General features: G+C 37.2%; 1 protein-coding gene across 8 annotated transcripts in view; it reads left to right on the forward strand.

The window, feature by feature from the left end:
- Nucleotides 1-499: 499 nt before the first annotated feature.
- Nucleotides 500-24202, forward strand: part of LOC124300175 (microtubule-actin cross-linking factor 1) — a 173204-nt gene continuing 149501 nt past the window's right edge. For 4 of the 8 annotated variants that reach the window (XM_046753905.1, XM_046753906.1, XM_046753907.1 and 1 more), the window contains exon 1: nt 500-1228. In XM_046753905.1, coding sequence (XP_046609861.1) covers nt 1126-1228 — 103 coding nt within the window. In that variant the 5' untranslated portion in view covers nt 500-1125. The remainder of the gene's footprint in view (nt 1229-24202) is intronic. The other 4 variants (XM_046753920.1, XM_046753921.1, XM_046753911.1 and 1 more) reach the window with 3 other exon arrangements.

Raw genomic sequence — 24202 nt, forward strand, 5'->3', positions numbered from 1 at the left:
TGCGAGTCGTTGTTGCGAAGAGAAACACGCGGTTCCTACGGAGTTTCGAAAACCTTTAACGAGCTCATTGTCAATCCGCGTACGAGATCCGAAGTTGTAGGTGGACGATCACATCGCTGTACCGCGTAAAGCAAAAGCTGGGATCTAATCAGTCATCAGAGTTACACAGGAAAAATGAATTCGGAATCGAGTGTGTTCTGACGTATATTTCTCGGCGTTGGTAAAGAAACGAAGATTATACGTATTATAATTCGATGGAGAGAGAACAGAATAGACAATAATACATCGTCGGAATGGTGTAGAATAATGGGCCGTGGTACCGTTGAGCGTGAGCACCGTACACCTGGGTAAAAAAAAAAAAAAAAAAAAACGTAGGAAAAATAAGAGAGGAAGAGGAAAGGAAGCTGATCGGCGCATCGCATCGCATCGCCCCCGCCTCTGCATCGTCGACGAGCATCGCATCGCATCTCTGGGTTAAGTCGCGCAGCGTAATATCGCGACAGCGAGCGAAGCGCCCCTGGCGGCGTGCCGAGGAACCGGAAGCCGGCGTCGTTGGCCAATAAACAAACGACGAGCGAGGTTCGCGGCGGCTGGCGGTACGAAGGAAGGCAAGCGAGGCGCCTCACGTCGGAATCGCCTGACAAGTCGTCGCGCTGCAGCTGCGGTGCGGGTGGTTGTCAAAGGTGGAGGAAGGAAAGCCGGCGCGTTGCCTCGCAAAGATATCGCGAATTTTTTAACCCCGAGTAACCTCCGAGCCAGCGGTGATAACTGATAAGAATCGCGGAGAGAGATAGAGTGACAGAGAGAGAGGGAGAGTGCGTGTGTGAGTGAAGTGAAGTTACCGAGGAGGGTCGACGCCAAGTTTCGACTGTTTTTCACCCCGCGTGCAGCTCAAAGTCGTACCGACGACTGTCATCGGCGAGTTTCTCGGCTCTGATCTCGCACCTTGAGAGAAGTCAGCAGCCCGGCGGCGCTATGAATGAACAGAGGTTAACGGGACCGTGTGTGATCCTCGGAGATGATCAGTGATTCGGATTTCGACGATCAGACCCGGGATAAATTCGCACCCCGTTTCGCTAGCATTTTACTATCGAGGACGTCGAGGTTCGAAACAATAAAGGGAGGATGGAGTTCGAGCTCGACGGCAGCCTGAAGGAATGGGCCAAGGATAAGCCGCTCAGCATCCTGCAGCTCGATCCAGCTGACAGAGCGGTTCTCAGGATTGCCGGTGAGTGTATCGCCAGTTGGCGTTTTACTTTCTTTCTTCTCTCGGTTTTTAGCCCCAATAATTCGATCGGAAATTTCCGACTTTTCGCAAATTTTATTTACGCGTAAACATCCGGCGAGACGTTGTTTAATTCTCCTTGAGGGTAACCTTTGTTTGCTTTACTTGAACCAGCTCCGCCGATGAAGCGCTACGACAAGTTTTTTTTCTCCCGCCCAACCGGGAATTAAGTTGTGTATGTAAACAGATTTTAACGTCGACGAAATTTGCGAGAATTTCATTCGCTTGAGTATATTTTGGAAACTGACTTTATCATTTCTCTCCTGGATCTGTCTTTAGTGTTTTTATTCCAGCTAGTAACGAAATGTAAACATTCCGAGATCGAGTTTCTTTCATAAACTTTACACCTCACGAGTACCGTGATTGCCCAACGAAGACGTGTACGCGCACCTTAGATATTGAAAAAAATATAATAATCATAGTCAAGCGTACTAAAGATTCTTCGATGAGACTCGGCGTATCGTTGTGATGTCAAAACACGAGCTTGTAGAGCGATGATAAAGAAGAAAAAAAAAAAAAAAAACACATCACGACTGTGTAGCTTACAGCGACTTGTGTAACCGATAAAGATAAAAAATACGTTCTTAGCAGAAAAAAAATGGAGAAAAAAACAAACCACGAACGATTTTGACCGGTTTTGCTCTTATTTATGCGGTTTTACGTAAAGATTCTTCCTCGAATAATAACTTAAGAGGATAATTTTGCACGGTGGCAACAACACTGATATATTTAACTGATTTATCTTGCGTTTCGTAAATATTTCCGCGAAATGTTTAGTCTTAAGTTGCAATTTCTTGAAAATACGAAAACACATTCGACTTTATCGGCTGACATTTGTAGTAGTAAAAAAAATTTCTAACCAATAACATAGACAAGATTCACGTGTCAGCGCCAGGCAGGCACAGATATACGTATCTATCTGTATATGTACATATGTATCTATCTATGGTGGATCCCAAAACAAACCGGTGTCGATGACTGGTGAATTTTTTTGTCAGAACAATCGTACAGAGAACAAGGCTAGCATGATACGGGTAGGGGATTATAAAAGTGAGGCGGCAATTAATCGATGACAGGAGGCAAGGCCTCCCCCTCTCCCTCTCCCTCCCCCTCCTAGCTCGCATCATAGAGTAAAAATGATCCGTTCCAACTTTCCGAGAGACCCCCTCGTGTGTGACGTCGTCGCGACGTGGCGGCGGCTTCGGTCATTCATAAATCACACTGTAACTTGTTGGCTGTAATAATGTGTGGACCTACAGGTATAGAGTGAAACACAACACGTGGCATCGTCGTCCCTGGCAACCGTCGCAACTTGACAACAACAAGACTCGAACCGTCTCGTTCTTTAGATATTTTGTTATTCAATTTCCATCTTTTATGGTTTTCAACACCGTTTTTATTGGGGTAATTGTTCGAGGATTTTATCATCCCTAGGTGTGGAAATACTAGTTTTATCTAGGTTGCTCAAAATCGGGATACTCGGTGAACGGAATTTTGAAATTCTAAAATTTCACCTAATTGCACTTTGTCCATTCTCAAGATCACACCTCGGTGATTTCACCAAAATTAGTTCCTTTCTGTTAACGGCTTGTAATTTAACGAACTATCGAAGGGACGTATCTGTACTACCGCTATGTTCAGGATACGTACCTAATTTATTCTGAATTCAAACGGCCTGATTTCAATCGATTATATATGCAAAAGTTTCCAGGGTGTTGCTGAAAATTTCAAATGACGAGAATTTTTCATTTTCTCTATATCGGACTACATGTTTTACATATTCGACCGTTCCTTGAGTAAAAAACATTCCTATACTTTGATTTGTTAGATCGTCAATGACGAATCAATAATTCTGATCGATCATGATCAGGCATTCCACAGCGCTGCTTTTATAAGACTCTCTGAACCGCCGCACATTTTTCCATAAGCAATGTAAATCAAAGTCAAAGAGCGAGATTATTACCACCACACAATTACGAAATTACCAAGGCGTTTTGTGGCCAAAGAATTTCCAGTTTTGCGGAATTGCTCGAACGGCTATTAATTGTACATTTATCAGGCCACAATACGAAACGGCGATAACTTCGAAACCTGTGGATACTAACTAACAATGTCAGTTCCGCATTATTTTTTTAACCAGCAATTTTACGTCATCGAATCCTTTGAAAAGATAATACAACATCTACAATTGTGCTGCGGTGACGTCGTCAGGTAATACAGTCGACAATAAGTGAGCACCAATTGATTCAGCCTCGCAGGGTCGACGTTGCGACGATTGCACGTAGGTCAGATCTTTAAACTTTGTTATCAGGCCAATAACGCGTTTCAATCGTACCGCCTGACGTTCGTCGTCGTCTTAGTGCGTCGTGTAATTGATGATTCCTGCCCAAGTAAAGCCACGAGGACATGACGGGAGGTTAACGTATTTATTACGTAGTCTTGCCGTCGTGTAGCAGCAGAAGCAGCAGTTTCGTGATGAATTTATATGACATCTTTATACACACACACACACGCACACGTTTATACTTGACGAGCTTTTTAACATTCTTTGCATACGTGAGAAGCAGAGTTACCAGTAAGTAGGCCTGCTGAACGCGCAACGGTGTGAACCTTCGGAATTCAGATCGGTGTAAATTATTATCAAATAGAACGCTTCGACAGACTCTGTACCACTATGTATAAGCATAGAATTCTACTTCTCGGTCATTCCAATCACGCGAATATTCCGTTCATCATTTTTCCTTGCTCGGGTGACGACGACGCCGACTTTGCGTTTCGTCTGGGAAAAAATCATTATTGCACAATTTTAGAACGGTTTTTATGGCGTTGGCTTTTCGAGACAAGAGTATCTTTTTTTTTATCTTGGTCTACTCAATTTCGGACATTGCTAAAGGTGCGAAGTAACTATTTTTCCTAAAAAGGCATTTTCACAGTAACGTTGCTAACTTCGTCTTCATTAATTTTACGCTAATCCAGGTATTATTCATTCATACTCCCGTGTTACACGTGTCGCGATTTGAGTGTCACTGGAGTTTTCTTTCTGTGTTCATTTCACAGTCGTATGGTACGCGATGTGTCGGCTTTATTATTTATGGTAGGTGTAGCTGCAGCAGGTTGTAACAACTGTAGCTACGCGGACAGAGACGTATGTAAGATATGTGTGCACATCCTGTTCTGTTTCAGATCGTATTAGGTATAGTACGCGTATGTCTGTTTGGTCTGTTTGTGCGATGATTGAGTACCAGGCTGAAGTTAGTAACGTTGATATATCGAAACGTTGAAACAAAAATTAATATTTTGCACCTTTAGAATACCTAAAGAAGAAGTTGAATTTATAAAATCTGAGTTTTTTAATGCTGTATTATTAACATTTTACTAAATGTCAAGTAATCCTAAAGCTGCAAAACAACTACTTTTTCCAAAGATGCATCATTGCAATAACGTTAACAAAAAACTTCATCGTTTCATTTGCGGTCGCAATCATCTTCTTTCCAATTTTTCCTTTGGACAATTTTACCTGTACAGTGCAGTTCTTCGATGTAGGTTTTCTTTTTCTTTTTGTTTTTTTCGCTGAAATTGAACACCCGGTTTTTAAAGTGCTTGTGAAGCACCTGCTTATTTCCGGTCTATAATATAACACGCCTACTGTGCATACACGTTATTATTTTACTCGTGGCGTGTTACACGAAGATTAAAATGAGGAATTGGATTACGACCACGATGGTATAAAACGCAACGCATCTCATTTACAGTCTGTTTATTTACGGTGAATTTTTGTGTCGGATCGCTGATTTTGACTATGTTTTTTTATGTTGAATTATTATTACGGTGAAAATATTACCATTGTGGATATCCGTAATTTTTAACATTTAACGCGATTCGATAAAATTATATAATTATGACAAGTAAGAGCGTAGCAAAAAAATAAATAAAACTAAACGTTGTTAAAAATTGACGAGAGTGAGTATTTTCCGTTCGTGAAGAATGTTATAATTAAAACACTGCGAAAATTTATAGTTCCGTGCGTGATCAACGAATATAACATTTCTAACACATTTTGACTAATTAATTGTATATATAACGCTATACTTTAATTATTTCGCGATGTCCCGCAGTGACGAAGAATAAATATATGTAGGTATAATAAAGAGACGGAAAGTAAGCAAGTTTTTTTCAAAATAAAGTCAACTTGTAGGTAAAACTTTGTCAACGATTTTTTAAATCTCTCCTGATGTTTAATCCTCCTTCGTCCCGACTGTTATTTTTTAATACACGGTTCGCACTGCGAACCCTTTAGTGCTCGGATGTTATTTTATCGGGAATTATTCGTCAAAAAATGTCAAAAAAAATTCTTGAATATAGAAAAATATATCCATTCGATACTCCAACAGGTTTAAGATCGAAATCTTTTGCTGATTCTTTGATAAAAATTCTTAAAGCTAGACATTTATGGAAGATAGAAATTTCCTCTCAGCACGGGTAAACATTTTCCCCGCCGACAGCGATATTTCATTTTCACTCGCGTATCAAGAACTTTTTCGAGCTTGCAACGAATCGCCTGCAGCAGGCAGCAGACCGTATGCATCATCGTCGGGGGTTGCTCGGGGTTCTAGTAATAGAATCACCCTCGTTGTTCTCTCCGCAACGCGCACAGATAACATCCACCCACCCGTCCGTGATGCTAGACACGCCACGTGGGGCGACGTATACGTAAATCGGGGTGGCAAATGAGCTTACTTGCATGCATAAGCGTACTTGGTAGTCACTTTCACGGCCTTCGAGCTACCCTTGCGTGCATCAGCATCAGCAGCAGCGCGAGGAACGTTTTCACCAACCAACCCGTCGTAATGGCTCCTCGCTATTCCGCAGGTCCCTCGATTAAGTACAGACACTCTGCAGAGGGGTGTGTTGCCTACCTCTCGGTCTGTTTTTACTTTTACAGCTGCTTATACTTCCTCCCCCTCATCCTCCTTCTCCCCCTCCGCTCGGTCCCTTCCTACCATCTCAAGGACTATGCCTGTAATTCACGCGATGCTGAGCGACTCGATCGTCGTTGTTTCGAAGTTTTTTTTTTTTCTTTTTATTATTATTTTTTTAATTATTTAATTATTTAATTATTATTATTATTATTTTACTAGTGCACTTCTTGATTTAAACTGCGCCGCCGCGCCGCTGCACGTAATTCTGAATTAGTAGAGAGAAAGAGAGAGACGAGGAGAAAAGAATTTTGTTACACACGAACGATTAATAGAAATTTTCTGTTTTTATTTTCTTTAATGTTTATTAAAATTTCCACTATCCTCAGGGGCGTAACTAGGCTGAGGCAATCGGGGTAATGTTCCGGGAAACGCGAGGTAAGGTAAAAAATGTAATGGAAATGTTTCATTCGGATTCGTAATCGTGATGTTTAGCTGTTTTATTTTCTTAAGGTCTGGTTGTTGTTCGTTGGTTTGCCGTCTGACGCCAGCGTATTATTTTAGCCAATTTAACAACTCGTCAGTCAGTGTACTTCTGGTATTTTACAATTCAAATGCTTATTTCAATTCAATAATTATGACTGTAGTATTTTAATAGTTATATCGACTGTATAGTAAAAAAAGTGAAATATCGTACTTGGATAAATGGTAATTTTATTTTACGGTGAACAGAATGCATAAATCGAATATCTTATTGTTTTATTGGGAGCAAATTTATGAAGCTTGGGAGGGGAGGCTCCAGAAAAATATCATTCATTATTTACCCAGGGGGCCCAATTTGCCTTCTTGCCCCGGGACCCCCTAAATGCCTACTTATGCCCTTGACTATCCTATACGTATTACGTAAAGAATAGCTATATCGCTCAACGTTGATATTTGTTAATATTAACCACTGATTTTATTTGTATTGTAATAATTTTATCACCGATGTTTATTATATTCTTTCATGTATATGTCGGGCTCGTTTTATTACACCGAGTGAATTAAGTAATTAATTCGTCGCAGTATGTTACAGATAAATTACTCGGCTTTTGTTGTGTGTTATACACGGCATGTATATTTTTAGCAAAAATCGCGATTTGCGTCACGCTCAATTTCGTTCCGCGTCAACTGCACTAATTACGAGATTATAACTACTCGCATCCGTGTTCGCACAATTTTTGCAACTCCGGTCCGGAACGATTTATTTCGAGTTCCCTTTATTAGATGCGTCGCGATAAGGGCTGGCTGCTTTTTCTATTCCAAAAGTCCAAAAGTCCGTCTGTTTAAACGGTGATTTTGATTTAATTTCCCGAATGCTCATTACTTAAGATTTCTAATTAAATTGAAATAAATGTTATAGCGATATTTTGAGTGAAGAGGGAGGGATGCTGGATGCGTACGTTCGATCATGTCAAAGTTAGTGACGTCATCGTAACGGTTCATGCTGAGGAAAAACCGATATCTCGCGATTTTGGAATTATTGTCTGACATTCGGTAAACCGTAATAAAACAAGGCACATTCGTACATCGAAATCTTAGTTTCTTATAAATCATCGTAACATTCAGAAAAAAAACACTTTTTCCCCCAATATTTCGTTACGACAACGTTACCAATTTCAACCTCGTTGCGTTCGAGCCGTGAGAAGGAAAATAGCGTCGAGTCGAGTTTGTTGCAACCGAACCATTTGCTAATTGAAACTTACGCGTACTTTATGTGTCTGTATACGTATGTAAGGCATAACGTGAAAATTAAATTAACCTACCCAAGAATACAGGAACCGCACCGCGGGCGGCGCTTTCAACAATTATTATCATACTATGTACTCTGCTCCTGCAGCTTTCGTGTCTCTCTTCGTTCCCTCGCCATATGCATATACATATATTATATATATATATATACACACACACCACGCACATTAGACACATTGTACGTACATATACCTTGTAAGCTGTACCTACAGTTTCTTACCTTAGAATAAAGTTTTACTGACAATGAATCGTAGTACATGTATTTCTTACTCTAGTTTCGGTTTTTTTTAAATGAAGAATAAATGACCAAATAAAATGGTAACGTTGCAAATCTGAATTTAATTGAATATATTATATATTATTTTTTATTTTACGTTCGTTCGATCCCCCCCCCCCTTTTTTTTTTCTTTTACTCACGGTTTTCTCTCGCGCAACGCAATGTATTATACGAGCTGGTATTGAGCTCAAGGCTCGTGAATTCCAGCAGGCGACAAGGTGGAGAAGAACGGAGAGAAGGAGGAACATTATGGAATATCGATATTATAATTTATAGGTGTACAAGTTGTTTATTGTTTTTTCTTCGTTTTTTTCTTCTTCTATGTGTATCATAGATGTAGTTGATAGAGCTGCGTGATAATTACGAGAGTATCTCAACACTTAATTTGAATATTAGGTTCAAGATTCTACTTCGCAATTTGATGTATGTTGTAACCTATAATATACATAGACTTGTATAACTCGTAAGATTCGTTCCGCAATTGAGACTCTCGCTATTTAGTACCGAAAAGAAGTCGATATCCTTGAAATTAGACATTCAAAAATATACGAAACTACTTGAAACCCTGCATAATATACTCGACTGTAATATACCTTATATTATACTCGTATTATATACCCCGCTATTGCTAATAACGCAAAGAAGGTAAAAAAAAAAGTGGGTACGATTTGATGTAAAATTCCTTCGCTGACGCGTGTAAAGATAACGAAAAATATAACTCGCGACCCGGTAATTGATTCGATCCCAAAATCATTGCGCATTAATTAAAGGAAATTTCGTTCGGTTTCACCTGACACTTTTCTTCCTGATTCACGAAAGCATTTTATGGTATGCACGGTAAGACGTTATTTTTATAAATCCAAGTTTCAAGAGCGACGAGGAAATTGTAATAACGATGTCATTCTGGGCTTGCTGTCGCATTTTATCTACGCGTCTGCAATTTTAGCATTCCAGGTCTCGACACGCGGGAATATCCCAGAGAGCACTAGGCTGCTTTTCGCCTACGTCTCTATGCAAAGACTATTTAGTTACCTTACGCGTGACTTGGATACGAGTTAAACTCATTGCGATGTATTGTATTTATATATACACATAGGTGTAACGATTCAGCTGCCAATGTTGGCTTTCACCGGGTGGTGCAGGATACGATCCACTCGACATTTCCTCCTTTCAATCATAGTCGTTGTTCGTGATCTCAGCGTTTTGAAAACTTGAAATCGTCCAGGCAAAATAATGGAGTTGAAATTAAATCAAATGCCAGAGCCAGAAAAAGTCAATTAATTATTAACCTGAAATTCAAGATAATTTCTCATTTTCTGAATATAAAATTATACCTAAGGCATCGTACACTGGAAAAATTGAACAAGAAAATTGTTGATTAGCGTCGCTGTTATTGTTATTACGTACATTCAATAGAAGCAAAAACGACGAGAAAAGTAACCAGCTAGGTGACGTAAAATTCCGTGCAAATATATCAGTCATCTGCATTATTGTTCCTTTTTCTTTGTTCTCATCCGATGCTGCAGTCAATGACTGACGAAACTGCGAATCCTAACCACAGCTGGCACAAAATTAAACGCCTGCAAAATTCTACCAGTGTTTGTTTTTCCATTTTCACGCTTGTGCGGTGAATCGCTTTTTATTTTCGCCAACAATATAATCGATCAAATTATTCGCCAATTTTCTCGCTATGCAGCTGTGAATGAATTGCAATTATTTTGCATCTCGGGTCTGAATTGTGTCGTCGTTGTCGGGATTCTTCTCGGGTTCGTTTTCCTCCGGCAACCAACTACCGACTTTTATACTGATACCTTCGTCTCAATGAAATGCGATCCTTCGCCTCATCCCCGACTATCGAATTACGTATATGTATCAACGTACTGTGTGTGTATATATATATATATGTGTACATGTAACTCGTATTTTTTTCAACTTTCGCTTCAACGTACAAACAAACGAACACGAACGTGTAACGTAAAAATATTTCGAGGAGTGGCCGTGCAATTATTAGATTGACATCTTTTGGGCGAGGAGGGGGGATTTTTGCGATACGACCTAGCTAGCTTCGCTAGGTGATCATAGTCGTTAATCGTGATACACGCGAGGTTAATTAGTGCTTCACCGCTAATCCGACCGCTAGTCATTCCCAGAATATAATCGTTGTCGACCTTCCGTTTCGAGGTCCTGACATTCTGTCCGGATGTCTGCGAATATCGCAACAATCCTCACGGTCTGCATGTACGCCTTTCGAAATTTCTACCACGAAGAGGATGTGAAAGCAATTATTACACATGCGTTGCTCAAATTTCTGCGACGGTGGTTACTAATTACTTTTCGCGCGTGCGTGTGTTTTTTTTTTTTTTTTTTTTTTCTCTACTTCTCTACGAATTTTTATAAGTCGAGGGGAAATTAACGCGAGATTTGAGTGACGCGATAATTTTTTGAGTAGAATTAATTTAAATTAATAAACAGTTCGATTCGTGAATTTTAATTTGACTCAGCTCTTTTGTATTTCCTGTGAATTCAAATAATTTTATCCTTTTTTTTTTTTAATTCAACCCAATTTCTTAATCCAATTTAATTTTCTTTCATTGCAAACAGATAATTCTGACACCAGTCCAAACTAATTCAAATAAACTTGACTTAATTTTTCATAATTCAGTTATTTCTGAGTTAATTCTCAATATTTCAGTTAATTCTCATTAAATCAGGCGAATTACGTATACAAATGAGACGTCAATTCAGCGACTTATTTCCTCCTCGTTATAAGCAATGATTTTTGAAATGTGATATACGAATTTTCTACAACGTTACAAGTAATTATAGATCATCATTGATTATAGGTTGTAGGTTGTTTTAAGGGTGAATTAATTAATTCTAGTAGGTAAGTATGAGATGGTCAACTGTCATTGTCCCCGATTATGGGATTAAGGACTGATAAGTCAATCTCCCGTTTCTCGAGTTTATTTGACTCACGTTATCGGACGGCTATAAATACACACGCCTGAGTTTGGGCAACGTGACGTACATACGTACAGGCATACGTAGATATGTAGTACACATAACGTAGATATTTATATATTTATATAAACACACGTGTCTGGGAGTAAGGATTATTTCGTACTCGCACGCGCGAGTTTAACTTACGTACGAGAAAAGTGTAAAAAAAAAAAAAATAGAAAGGTGAAGAAACAAAGAACGAACGTGAAATTCCCACGGCAGAAAATAAAAGAGAGAAAAATTTAATAATTTATTATTCCTTTGTATAATATAATGCACAATTCACTCGTAATTAATAAATCGATTGATTAATTAATTAATTCGATCGTTCTGTACCGATATTGTGACATCTTGTCGAATATGGAAAATTTTTTTTCTTTCGTCTCTTTTGTAGGATGTGTATTGTAAAGCGAATGTAGCATAGTCGATTGTTATTTTCTGGCAAGTCGACGTGTGTCTGTGGGTTTCGCACTTGTCAATTTTTTTATTTTCTTTTATTTTAGTTGCCTGCAGACCGTGGGAAACGTGCGAGTCGTAAACGTGATATTTGCAATTCAAATTCTCTGAAACAATGTATACGTATATGTACACATGTACAGGACAGCAGTAATCAATACAAGTTGGTCAGAGTCGACTAAATTGAAGAGACAAAGTGTGCATTTTGCGAGAGAAAATTGCAGTTGGAAACGATTAATATGCGATTACTGGTCAATTTGAACAATTCGACGTATTTAGTCGCTAATATTAAGGATTAGATTTTATTTTAAATTCGTGACAATTTGTCGAACAAGCGGAAGTTGAGAAAGTGACGAAGTCGAAGTGCGATTGTTAGATATAACGTAGGAATGCATGTACCTGTGATATAACAACACGTCGCTTTTTTTTTTGTTTCATCTTTATTTCCAACGATGACGGGATGTTACAAATTACACCGTGTGTAGGCTTTGATCTCTCGACATTTCGTAATCACTGATTAAAACGACCGTGATTACCGGTATAATTGGAGTTTGTTATTTTGATTCGTATCATTGTCTACTTCGTTGTAGGTAGGTATATTTTTAAACGCGATCGTCATCTTCGTCATCACACTCAACCGCCGTACCGAGTTTCTGTTGTCCCATTTATAAGCGAGAAAACGATTAATAATAACTTCTCTTATTTTATTTATTTATTTTATTTTATTTTCATGTAACGAAAAAAAGGAATGGTAAGTTAAAAGTAGTCGGTAAAAAGACAATCGTCGTTATAGCCCTGCTTTTAAATTGAACTGCCATTAAATGGTTTCGCATTTTTCGTATGATTTAGACGATTAAAAAAAAAAAAAAAAAAACACAACAACCTGCGATTGTGTGCACTTAAAAATCAGCGAACGAAACACGCCTGCCAACATCAATGTTACGGCTAAACGGTGTAGCAGCGGTTGTCACAGTATCCGAAGCCGGCCGTAATTAGATGACGTCGGCGTACCTTTTATACTATGTACCGGAAGGTGCGAGCGTTTTAACTGTACGATTTACGCAGGATGTAAAGGAAGACGACAATTTTATACTCTCGAAATGCCCGAGCTTCAAACGAGGCAGTCGCAAAAATTGTACCTTTACAAAAGCTTGTTAATTATACGCGAGGGTGATCGGAAAAATTGTGAATAGTTAGGAAATGTTGAAATGAAGAACGATCATTTCATTCGAATTGTTATGTTAATATAACGTTCAAAAGAGATGAAAAAAAAAACGAAAAATTATGTCGCATTTTCTCTGTCTACCTTTTTTGTCCTACGATATTTTGGCTGCGCTTTTTGAGCTTCTGAGACTCAAATTAGTCGGAAACGGTGAATTTTTGCCACTTCTCTGCCACAATGTTGGCGTCGTGTTAGCACAGCAATGTAAAAACCAAATCGTTCGTTAAAAAGAAACAAATTTAAAAAAATAAAAAAACGTCCATTCAAATTTGGTTAGGCAACCTAATTAGCAGTTTAATAGCACCTAATTATGTCCGTATCTCATGGTCGGCCGGTATTTCTGACATTAGCTGCTCTGCTGCTAATGTGATCACGCACGATCGATTTTTCTCCTTACTTAACGACGGGGTTCGCCATGAATTTATCGCTCAACCGGTCTATGTGATTTGACTTGTTCTTTTGTTACGGCTCCGTCTGTCGGAACCTTCCGGCTTTTTTGAGCATTCGGCCTTTTTCAGCCGTTCAAGCAAACCAACAATAAGTACAAGTATCTTATACTCGCACAGTGCGAATTTGGTTTCAATTTTAATTGCAGATAATTATGTATTAAAAGTTATTTTATAAGATGTAACCAAATTAAAGATTGGGGGAATCGATTTAGCTGAAATTTCCACTTTAATTAGTGGCTGGAATTGAAAATCGAGACATCCTTTAATTGAGCAATTGAATCGACAGACCGGTTCTGCATTTGCCAATTGATTATTATCTGAATTCCTGATTTTTATATATATGTCGAGGATGACGAAATAATGAAGTTGCCGTCCGTCGTTGTCTTCTATTGTTCCGAAGGGCGGCTGTTTTCAAAAAGAGGAACGAAGATTTTATTTAGTAAACAAGCAAGCCCGGAATTGAATTGACGTCTCGATCAAATATCTAAATATTGAATTCTCTTTTAAAGTTTTGTTAATTAAAGTTTTAAATTCTGCCTTGTTAATAAACGGTGGTTCAAAATGCAAACATGTAATCACAGGCCAAACATGTAATTCAAGTGTCTCATCTGGTCTTTCTCTGACATATATATATACATACATATATATTAGGGTGTTTCAAAAAAAGACGGATTTTTTTTTTCTTATGGTGTCCAAAAATTGATAGTATATGTCTCTATCCATTTCTTTATTTTCCATTTAAATAACAATGGAAATTTTTTTTTTCATTTTTGAATTCTTATTACTTTGGAACGGTTCATCGTAACAACAATCTGAAAAAAGAGATTTGTAGGAAATTTCACGCTCTACAAAAAACGTCCGAAGATCAAAGTTCCTCAGATCAACCGTTTCACAGATATCAGCGATCAAAAATAATACTAATCAAAGATTTCAATTATTTTCCAATAAAACTACAAAAAAATATCATTTGCCGTATTTATATTATTTTTTATGTAAAATTACTTTAATTCTGTTGACCTGAGACTGTAAACTTTTTTTTTTGCTAATTAATTCAATACTTAACTCACAAAAAGCACTCACAAAAGCATTCGTAACTTCGGAATATATTTTTCGCGAACATTTACAACGTCAAACGGTCAATTTTTCATATGAATATTTCACGGACAACGAATATTTGAAATCAATTCACGGTCTGGGCATTTGTATAAAAAAGTGTGTACAATTAATTGTACATATCGATTCTGAATCTCGTTTCGTATCTTCGATCCGATTTGAAACATGTGTTGTAATCGTGTAATATGCCTACTAACAGGGGAAAACTATCGAGAAAAAATTTTATCCAATTTATTGACTGGTCCCTAATCTCGAATCGAGATTTTATACAGTCTAATTATGAATGCGAAACTTTCGGTTGGCGCGTGAGGGAAACAGGTGGTCCACTATATACGGTAGCCGAATAGTCATCAAGATATCATTGGCATGCTGAAAAATTTTCACGATCGTGTCTCCAATATTTTATTTTCGGCATTAGTCATCGAATATTATATATAAACATCTTGTTGATCGATTTACATTTAAATATACATCATTATGTATAGACATTTTAACGTAGGTTGAAGGTATAAATTTTTTCTGTTTCATCAAAATTTTGTATAATATTTTTCCGTCGTTAAATTATAAGAGTATCAAGTATCGAGTCTCGGCGATTATTCAAGAGAACGTCAGAATCGGGGTTTAACCTCACAGATTTTTTTCTCCGACTAATTTTTATAACCGGAGTGTTAAAAATTATTGAACAACGGTTTGCGACACCGTTTCGTAGCGATAGTCGTGTTATACCCGCATGTAAAATAGTTTCATCATCGTCATCGCTATTAATTGCATAATGAGAAACAACGACGTTGTACGTCGTTAATTGGCACGTAAGTAAACCGGAACACGGCTGCAAGCACCGGCGTAATGGAAGATTAATCAGTATCCGGGTCACGTCGTGGGTGCTTTTTCACCGAGATATTTTTTTAATCTTATCGTAGCGAAAGAAACTCGTGCATGGGGTCCAAGATCCGTTGTTTCGGGAACAGCCGATGATTGCGAGCTGAATTCATTGATCGTGTTTGATGAAATTTTTCTCCACGCAAACTTGACGACGTGACTGCTAAACGATACAAACAATTTTTGTAGACCAAACACCTCGTCTCGTTGTTCGCAAATTATTGTTGTTATTGTAACCACGTCAACGGCTCTTGTTGCTTGATTCGAAACTATTTATAACGCTTCATCGTACCTTTGATTAGAAATCGAGATCAAACGATTATGCCCGTACATACATATATATATATATTGACAAAAGAAAGCGTCATTAATTATTATACCTCGAGTCTTGTTAACGCCTTGAATTATCGTTGCGGAACCTTTGTAATTCAATAAGAAGACAGTTTTATTTAGCGGCGGCTAGCTTTGATTTCGTCATTTCATGTGTAGACACACCCTTGCATTAGAGGCATGGACACGTATTGGAACGTAATGCGTGATAGAAAAATGTACGTCTACTTATTTAATCGACGACTGGTTTGTCCAACCTTTCGAAAGTTATTTATTACATCGGTGAACAGGAATTTTGAATCTGGGTTCTCGATGTAAAATCTTGATTTTATTCCAAGTGAGTAATAGAAGAAAAAATCGTTTTATCAGACAAAGTTTGCTTCTTATTTCAACGTTCGAACTTCAAGACTTATTTATCAACGTTAAAATAACAAAAACAAACTATGTTAGTAATAAATGAAGAATTTGGTTATCATTCGAGGTATAGAAGAAAATTTTATTCATGTAAACATTAATTGAAAGAAAAAAATAATTTTTCGATGACCCGTGTTACAATACGTTTCTGAATTTTAACGTATAAGGTAGTTATTTTCTAATCTATCGACCAAATTCCATGATTTTTGTCGTATTGTTATTGATTGTCTTCTAACTACTCTATAGGATTTTTCCAGTCGAATGTTTACTGGTTTATAATTGCGATCGGAATATCGATTTTTAATAGACGAGGATGAACCGAAAGACACGTACAAATGTACAAACACATTTCATAATTTATAGATAGAATCGCGTTAGAATTTACGTGATTTTTTTTCTTCGCAAAGAAATGGAGATATTTGTGGTAAATAATGGATTGAAATTGGATTGATTGAATACGGTTGACTCTTAGCACGGTTAATGACGCGTTTATACGTACTTAGTCAGTCACATATTATTATATTCTCATCAAAATGGATAATTAATTACGTTAACGAAACGCCGCGTCTAGAAGTGTGTCCATTAAGTGTTCCGCCCAATTAATCTTTCGTCTTCAAAAACTACGAACTGTAATGGGCGTACATAAAACACAGGCTTATAACTTTTCAAGTCATGCCCGTTGAGTGAATGGTCAAAAATAACGGTTGAAAAAAAATCATCACATCGCCTTTGGAGAGAATAAACGTTTACAAAAGGACGCTGTACCTTACGTAACAATTATATTACATATAGGTATATAATTGATTGGACGATATATGCATGATAAAGAAGCTATAATTATTCACACGAAGTGTTACATATTATATTATATATGTACGTATATACGAGGCTACGGCGGCACGATTATTCTTCACTTTGTTCTTCTTTTCTTCTTCTTCTTCTTCTTCTTTTTATTCTTCCTATTATTATTATTATTGTTGTTGTTATGGTTGTTGTTATTTTAAGTTTAAATGTCAATATCTCACCTGGTGAGGTAAGGCGCTACGCTGTGCGCAATGATGTGTACATATGTACTTCACGTATCTAATATGTACACCTATATGGACATTCGCGTGTAATCATTACATCTTGTGTTATATGTCCTCTGTATATATGCGTAACATATATAATATACCTTGAAGATTATATATAATTGTTTGCTACCGTATAAACGTTGCCTTTCAACCAGCGACAATATACGTATAATGTGTGAACGATGCGTAGAGATATCATCGATATACTTAAATTACGATGTAGTAACTACATATAATTTCCGATAGAAAGTTATTGTTACTCTTTTTCTCAAATTGCTTTTATCGATTTTCCCTTTTTTTTTTTTTCTTTCATTTCAGTTTAATATTTGATCTTTTGTTCTGTTCGTTAGATCTTTGCGGTTTTTAAACTCTTGCAATTTGTAATCCGCGTTCAAAAAATAAATAAATAAATAAATAAAAATTTCGAGCAATCCAACAACTAATCGTTAGAGTCGCTTGGTTATTTATATAATTATTATTTGTTACATCTACGAGAAGAAGAAGTGGAGATTATTTCGAACCGTGCATGTAACACCGTTTCAATTTAGGATTACCTACGTATATATTGTACGAGAAGGCGAAGCGTGATTTGCCACAATTATTCAACAAAGTTTTACCCCCTGCAGGGTTAGGAACTTCCCAAACACCGACGCGATGCTACCTGCGAATTTAAATTACTCTGCTCCAGTTTCGATTCGATTAATTCGACTTTCGGCGCGTTTGTATATTATTTATAACCGAATTGGTCGTATACAATAATGATACGCACGCTACTACCGTTCGTGTTGTTGAAAAATTTCTCGGTGAAGGCTAAACGGCGCGATTCTTTATTCTTACGATCCTTCGGAAGGCAACAATATTGTTACAATATTCCTAATGCACGCGGTATGTACCTATATACATATGTATACATGTATAAATATCTAATTGCATCAGATGTGCAAGATTTAAACTGTGTCTAGGCCATTCATGCATGAACGGTACTCGAGATGAAAATATGCTTGTAAATGTCGCGCGAGTATAATAAATTCGTATGATTTGTGAGAAAAGTTTCACTCATACATAATCGCCGGTTTTTTTTTTTTTTTTTTTTTTTTTTATTATTACTCTTTTCCGCATCATCGACCGAGTTTTAGGAAAACCTTTTCAAATTATTCATATGTATATATTTTCTGTCTCGCCTCTTTACATAAAATTTTCGCAAATGTGTATTTTTTTTTTTTTTATATATGGTTTACCGGCAGCCATATTCTACCTGCCAAAAATTCTTGTGGATGTGTTATTTTTTTTTTCTTCTCTCTTTTCTTATCTTTCCTTTTACTCGACGGTAGGTTACGCATTTGTTTCTTATCTCAAATTTACGGCACAGCAGCGACAGCAGCCGGTTGGTAATTAGTCAGCTGGTCACGGCTGATTAGACTTTACGTTTATTAGTAGATTATTATTTGGGCCAACGTCCGCACCGCAATGTTTCAACTTGTCGTTAATTACGTAAAAAAAGGGGTGAGAACGAAGAGGAGGAAAACTGTTGACGCGTTTATAATAATATAATATTAGTGCAGCAATCGATGCGAGGGTAAAGCTCTTGAACTTTATTCGCGATTGTACAGCTCTTGAACTTTATTCGCGATTGTACGACGGAGTTTCTCTTCGAAAGTATAATCGTACCTTGCAGTCGCGTACGTACATACTTTGTTCGTTGTTTTTTTAAGGGTTTTAAAATAGATGCAGGTAATGAACGCACGCGGTTTATTCAAGCCTTGAAATTCCACGACACAAAAGTCACCTTTATATTACGAACAGGTATTATACCATCATCCTGTGCTGTATACGATCTGAAACTAAGTTTATCCAGAGTTTGACAATTGTTGATTCGTCAGTATCGTTGCTCTGTAAAATCGTTTGTGAATTAAAAACGAACGTCAAATCGATTTGTAACAGAATAAATCTTCACTCGAAGTACAATAATCGAATGTTCAAATTTCGGTAATTGATTTAACGCGATGATGTGAAATCGGATAATAGTTTCAGAACGCGACGTTCATCGCTCTGATTTCATTTCTTTCTTTGGTCTGTCTGATTTGATAATTGGAACACAAATCGAATGTTGAGATTTTCTTATCTTCGAACGAGATGAAAGTAAACATGTCCGGTCGACCTATAATACAATAACTCTAAAAATAATCAGTTGTATCGGTCTCTTTCGATTCTCCGGCAGAGATGGTTGATACGAATATGAAATATATTATACATATGCATACGACGGTGGTACATGAGGCAAAAAATAATCTGATCGTTTGCGCAAATTGCATAATAGTCGGGTATTCGCACTTTGCCTCAATTAGGCACTTGCGGCGCGAAACGTTCCTCGGCTATCGAGACCATAACGCGTTTGTCTTACGGTAGGTTATTTAAACGTCAACGTGGGTTGTGGTCCATCCCAATCGATTAGGCCTCAACGTTGTTCGTGGTGGCGATAATCCAGTCTGATATTACGAACAATAAGGCCTCATTCGGCCTCATACGTAGACCTATAGTATAATATTTGTGTTATAGCTTGCAAGAGATGACGACGATAATATCTCTGATCCTTGATCAGAGCCGTGTGTATTTTATGCTTGACTATCGATGTTGCTTGTTACGTTAATTCTTTCTTTCTTTCTTTCTTTCCTTTTTTTCTTTCATTCTTTTTTTCCAGCCAGCTGATCGATTCTGTGTACATTATTTCTTTGGCTTCTATTTTTGAATCGTATTATCGATTACCTGCGGAAGTTTTTCTTCTCCTTGCTTGTCCCCCCCTCCCCCATTCATTTATTATCGAGTCATCTTTTTCACTCTGCATCATCGTGCATATGTACATATATGTGTGTGTGTTGGTACAGGTGCTAGTACTCGAGAACGAACGATCAATCGTTTTGGCTAAATGCTAGGTGATGTATCGATATGTATTAACAATGAGGCATTTGTACACCGCGAATAAATAAATTTCACGTTGACTCGGGGGGCAAGTTCAAGACGCCGACATTCCGGTTTAACTGATTTTTACTACATTGAACATGTCCGGGTGAATAAAGAAGCGGCTATAATGGTAATTGAATTATTATTTCAATACAGATATTGAAGAAGAGAAAATTTCAAATTAAAGGATATGTATTTTTTTTATTTATTTATTTTTTTTTTTATTTCGTTTCTTTCTCCGTGGACTCTAGTTCGTCGACGATTATTCGACTTATTTTTATGACTCTTTGTTCGACGATTTGTGATTTATGGTGGTAATTTTAGATTATTAATTTTATATACCTCAACGTTCGAGACACACCTTAATATTTTACATAAAATTCACATGTACCGTTTTTGCTCACGTCCTTGTCGACGTTTCATGCTATTACCTCAGAGAAAATACACATTTATAGATGTGATCGGGATTAATCACTTTCCATTCGATCGCAAACCCCGTGGACATAGATTTATTTATATCGACCTAAAGATCTGCTCTACAGTTTGTCAGTGTGTGAGTATCTGTATTCAATTAGCTATGCAAAGACAGTGATTTTAGTGCTCGTTATTACTACTTATGTACGCATGGAACGCACGTTAAATAATAATATGTGAGTATATAAATACACGCACCGATGGACCGATGACATTTAGAGATTATCTAGGCTATCGGAGCAACGGATAGTCGCGGACGTCTAACATGTTGCATGGATTCTTTTTGCATATTATTATACGTACATATTCTGATATTATTCGAAATAAACGTTGTCTCTCGTCTCTTAAATATTTCTAATATGTTAAGAAATTATTTTACAATCAATCGACGAAAAGAACTCGAGAAGACGAAAAAAGCGTACACTGAGAGAAATTTTTAGTTTTTTTTTTAATTCAATACTTGTGTAAGAATAAATTGACGTTGAAGCCTTGTTTAACTAAAAAAGTAGAGTAAACCTCACAAACTGATTTTGCGTTGCAATTACCAAAAAAGCATCGAAAATACCTCGTTTTTCGTAATTCCAACAATATTCAAACAGTTTTTTTTAACGATACCTGTTTTACTAAATTTTTCTAGTTAAATTACAACAAATGAAATTTTTCCAAGTCTACAATTCTACAAAGCTGTTTCTGATTAGTTTGGGAAATCGATCGTTCTTCGCGAAAGATTAAACTCGGTCCGTTTGTAAATTGTAATTTATAATAATATACTATAATACCTTTGACGACAATCGATACGTCATGATTACGTTATCCTTTTAACAATTAAACGATTTATTAACGTACAGTGGAAGCACAGGAATCTGGTTTTTCTTTCTTCCTTTCTTTTCCTTATTATTTTTACATATCTGAAATATTTGTTCAATAGGGATGTAAATTGGGACTGTTTATAAAAAAAAAAAAAATTCAATTTACATTCCCGTAGCAGCAATTTGTCACTTGTGCTGCATTTATACTCGCCTGTCACGTTTAAACAAGGCGATGGGACGACCGGATGATTGATCGTGAGGTCGGAATTTTTACATACGACGTCATCGTCGGTTAAGTCTAACTCTCCCTATTTTTTTTGTTTTCTTTACAAACGTTCGTACAGCTTGTCTATAACACGATACGTAACGTGCGACGATAAATATTTTCAGGCCTCGCTAAAGTTCAGAAAACAAAAAGTGATGTTTAATTTCTTTCGTTTTATACCCGAGAATCGATCTATGATTCGGATAAATAATTCTTTATCCGTCTGAAATATTCACTCGTCGCTAATAATTGTTGCGCAATATTTGTATAATCGCAGACGATATTTGATCGATGCAGTTATTATTAACAATGATAATAACAACAACAGTTGGAGTTAGAAATGAAATGAATAATGATATTTTTCTTAATTCTATCGTCTATCTGACCTAATATTTCACTTATCTGTCTCCTAATCGATATGATTAAAGTAAGTAAACCTTTCCAATGAATGCGACTTGAAATCTCCGCAGGTGAATCTTTTGTCGCGTGTAGTGTTTTTGTTTAATTTCTTTCATTTTATCTCGCACTCAAAAGTGGATAGTGGACTACTTTCTGGCCGATCCACTTGTTTCTCTTATTTCACAGAAAAATACCGAGTGGTCAGATTGAGAATCCGTCGTTCCGCTCCGCGTCTTTATTTCATTCGATACTTCGAGCCGAAAGAAAAACCGCAGGCCACAAAAAAGTGTCTGGGTTTGATTATCAATTTTTTTTTCTTTTATTTAATATTACATTTTTCACGTCCCCTCGCTACTTGCCGGTACTCGTGAAATTGAAACGAAGGTTCAATAACCACCGAACGACCTTCTGATGTTACCGCAAGACGTTTCATTTCATTCTTTACAATACATACGCATGCGTTCGAATTTCATCGTTATTCATTCATCGTCTTTACCTCAAATCTCTGCAAACGCAAGCGAAAATTTCTTCACCTTTGCGCAAAATGCCAATTATCGCTGTATGAATGATTTGTATTTTTTTTAAGATATTCAGCGATATGATTATTTATGTTACAATTTTGCTGTCACGCTTCTCGTTCGACATATGTACACGCAGCGGATAAATGACAATTTCGAATCATTGATCAACGACAAGGAAACGCTACAAACGATTATGAATTTGAAAGATCATGCCTCCGTACAATTTTTTCACAATACAAAGTCTAATATCCTGTTTTCATTGTTTCGATCTCGTCTTGTTTAATTATCGTTACTACTAGTATTTTTTTTTACGCCCATTATTCGTTAACCAATTTTTCGAACGAAACCAACAACTGCTGTACGTATTATCCTTTTTTCGTTTTCTTTTTTTCTCTCTCTCTGTTCTCTCAGCCCCTCGACACATTCGCCTATCAAAACACGCGTACGTGTTTATTATAGGTGCGCGAGTTTGTCGTACGAACGAACCTACGTTATTACACTCGGTAACTAGACTCTGCGGAGAAGTATGTTATAATGTACGTCCAGGTTGTATACACAGATACATGTTATGCACGTGTAATAGACGACGGGTTACGTATGACATCGCGAAGCGAAAAATTAGGATCGAAACGACCAGCTATTTTCATCTCATCCTAGACCTAGAGACTCGACAACCTTGCGCAGTGTACGGATATTGCTCACGATTCTCATGCGCGTACTTTCATCGTCCTCCTCCGCGGAGGCAGCGACATGTAACGGATATTACACAACTTGAATCGCGATAATTTGCGCTGCACGGGCGTCCGTCAAAGAGGATTTACCGTACATGTACAATATAATACCGACAATGTAATACGAGAAAGAAGGAAAGAAAGAAAGGAAGGAAAAATTAGCTGCGAAGCCATAAATCATCATCAAACCCGACAAGAAGACGACTTTCGTTTGACACAGAAATAAAGAAATGGCACGGATTTTATGAAGTCGCAGTAGGAAATTCGTAGAGTTCTTGCCATTACTTTATTTTTCTGTCAAATGAAAATTAATCGGAGTGTTTTTGTTTAGAACCGTGTATGGATCGAGGCTGTTGATTTCTTTTTCACTTTTGAGATACGTCGACTTTGGTTATTAGGGATGTATACGTCAACGTCGAAATCGACCAGGACACCCCCTATACGTGTAATTATCAGGCGAAAATTTAATTGCGTCTATTTTCGCAACGGACAATCTTGCCAAATAGATTGTCAGACTTTGAAAATTTTCGAAACTCATAAAAGACACCTTGTGACTCTTTCTCTTTTTAAAATTACCTCAAATAATGCGTAAAATTCCTTGTTTGACTAAAACTGCAGAATATTCCTGTGATCTGGAAGACAATTTGAAAACATTGACCTTCGGCTATCACATAGCGGGTGATCCATTTCTCTAAAAGTTACCCTATAAGGACTCTGATAAAACTGAAGGTTTCCTCTAAGTGTACCATAAAGCAGTCAATTTATTTTTTTCACAATCTAAAATGGAGCAAAGAAATCAATTCGAGGCTTGTGAACAATGTTTATACTTCCAAATAAACA

The sequence above is a fragment of the Neodiprion virginianus genome, chromosome 3 (assembly GCF_021901495.1).
Source record: "Neodiprion virginianus isolate iyNeoVirg1 chromosome 3, iyNeoVirg1.1, whole genome shotgun sequence".
NCBI classification, from domain to species: domain Eukaryota; kingdom Metazoa; phylum Arthropoda; class Insecta; order Hymenoptera; family Diprionidae; genus Neodiprion; species Neodiprion virginianus.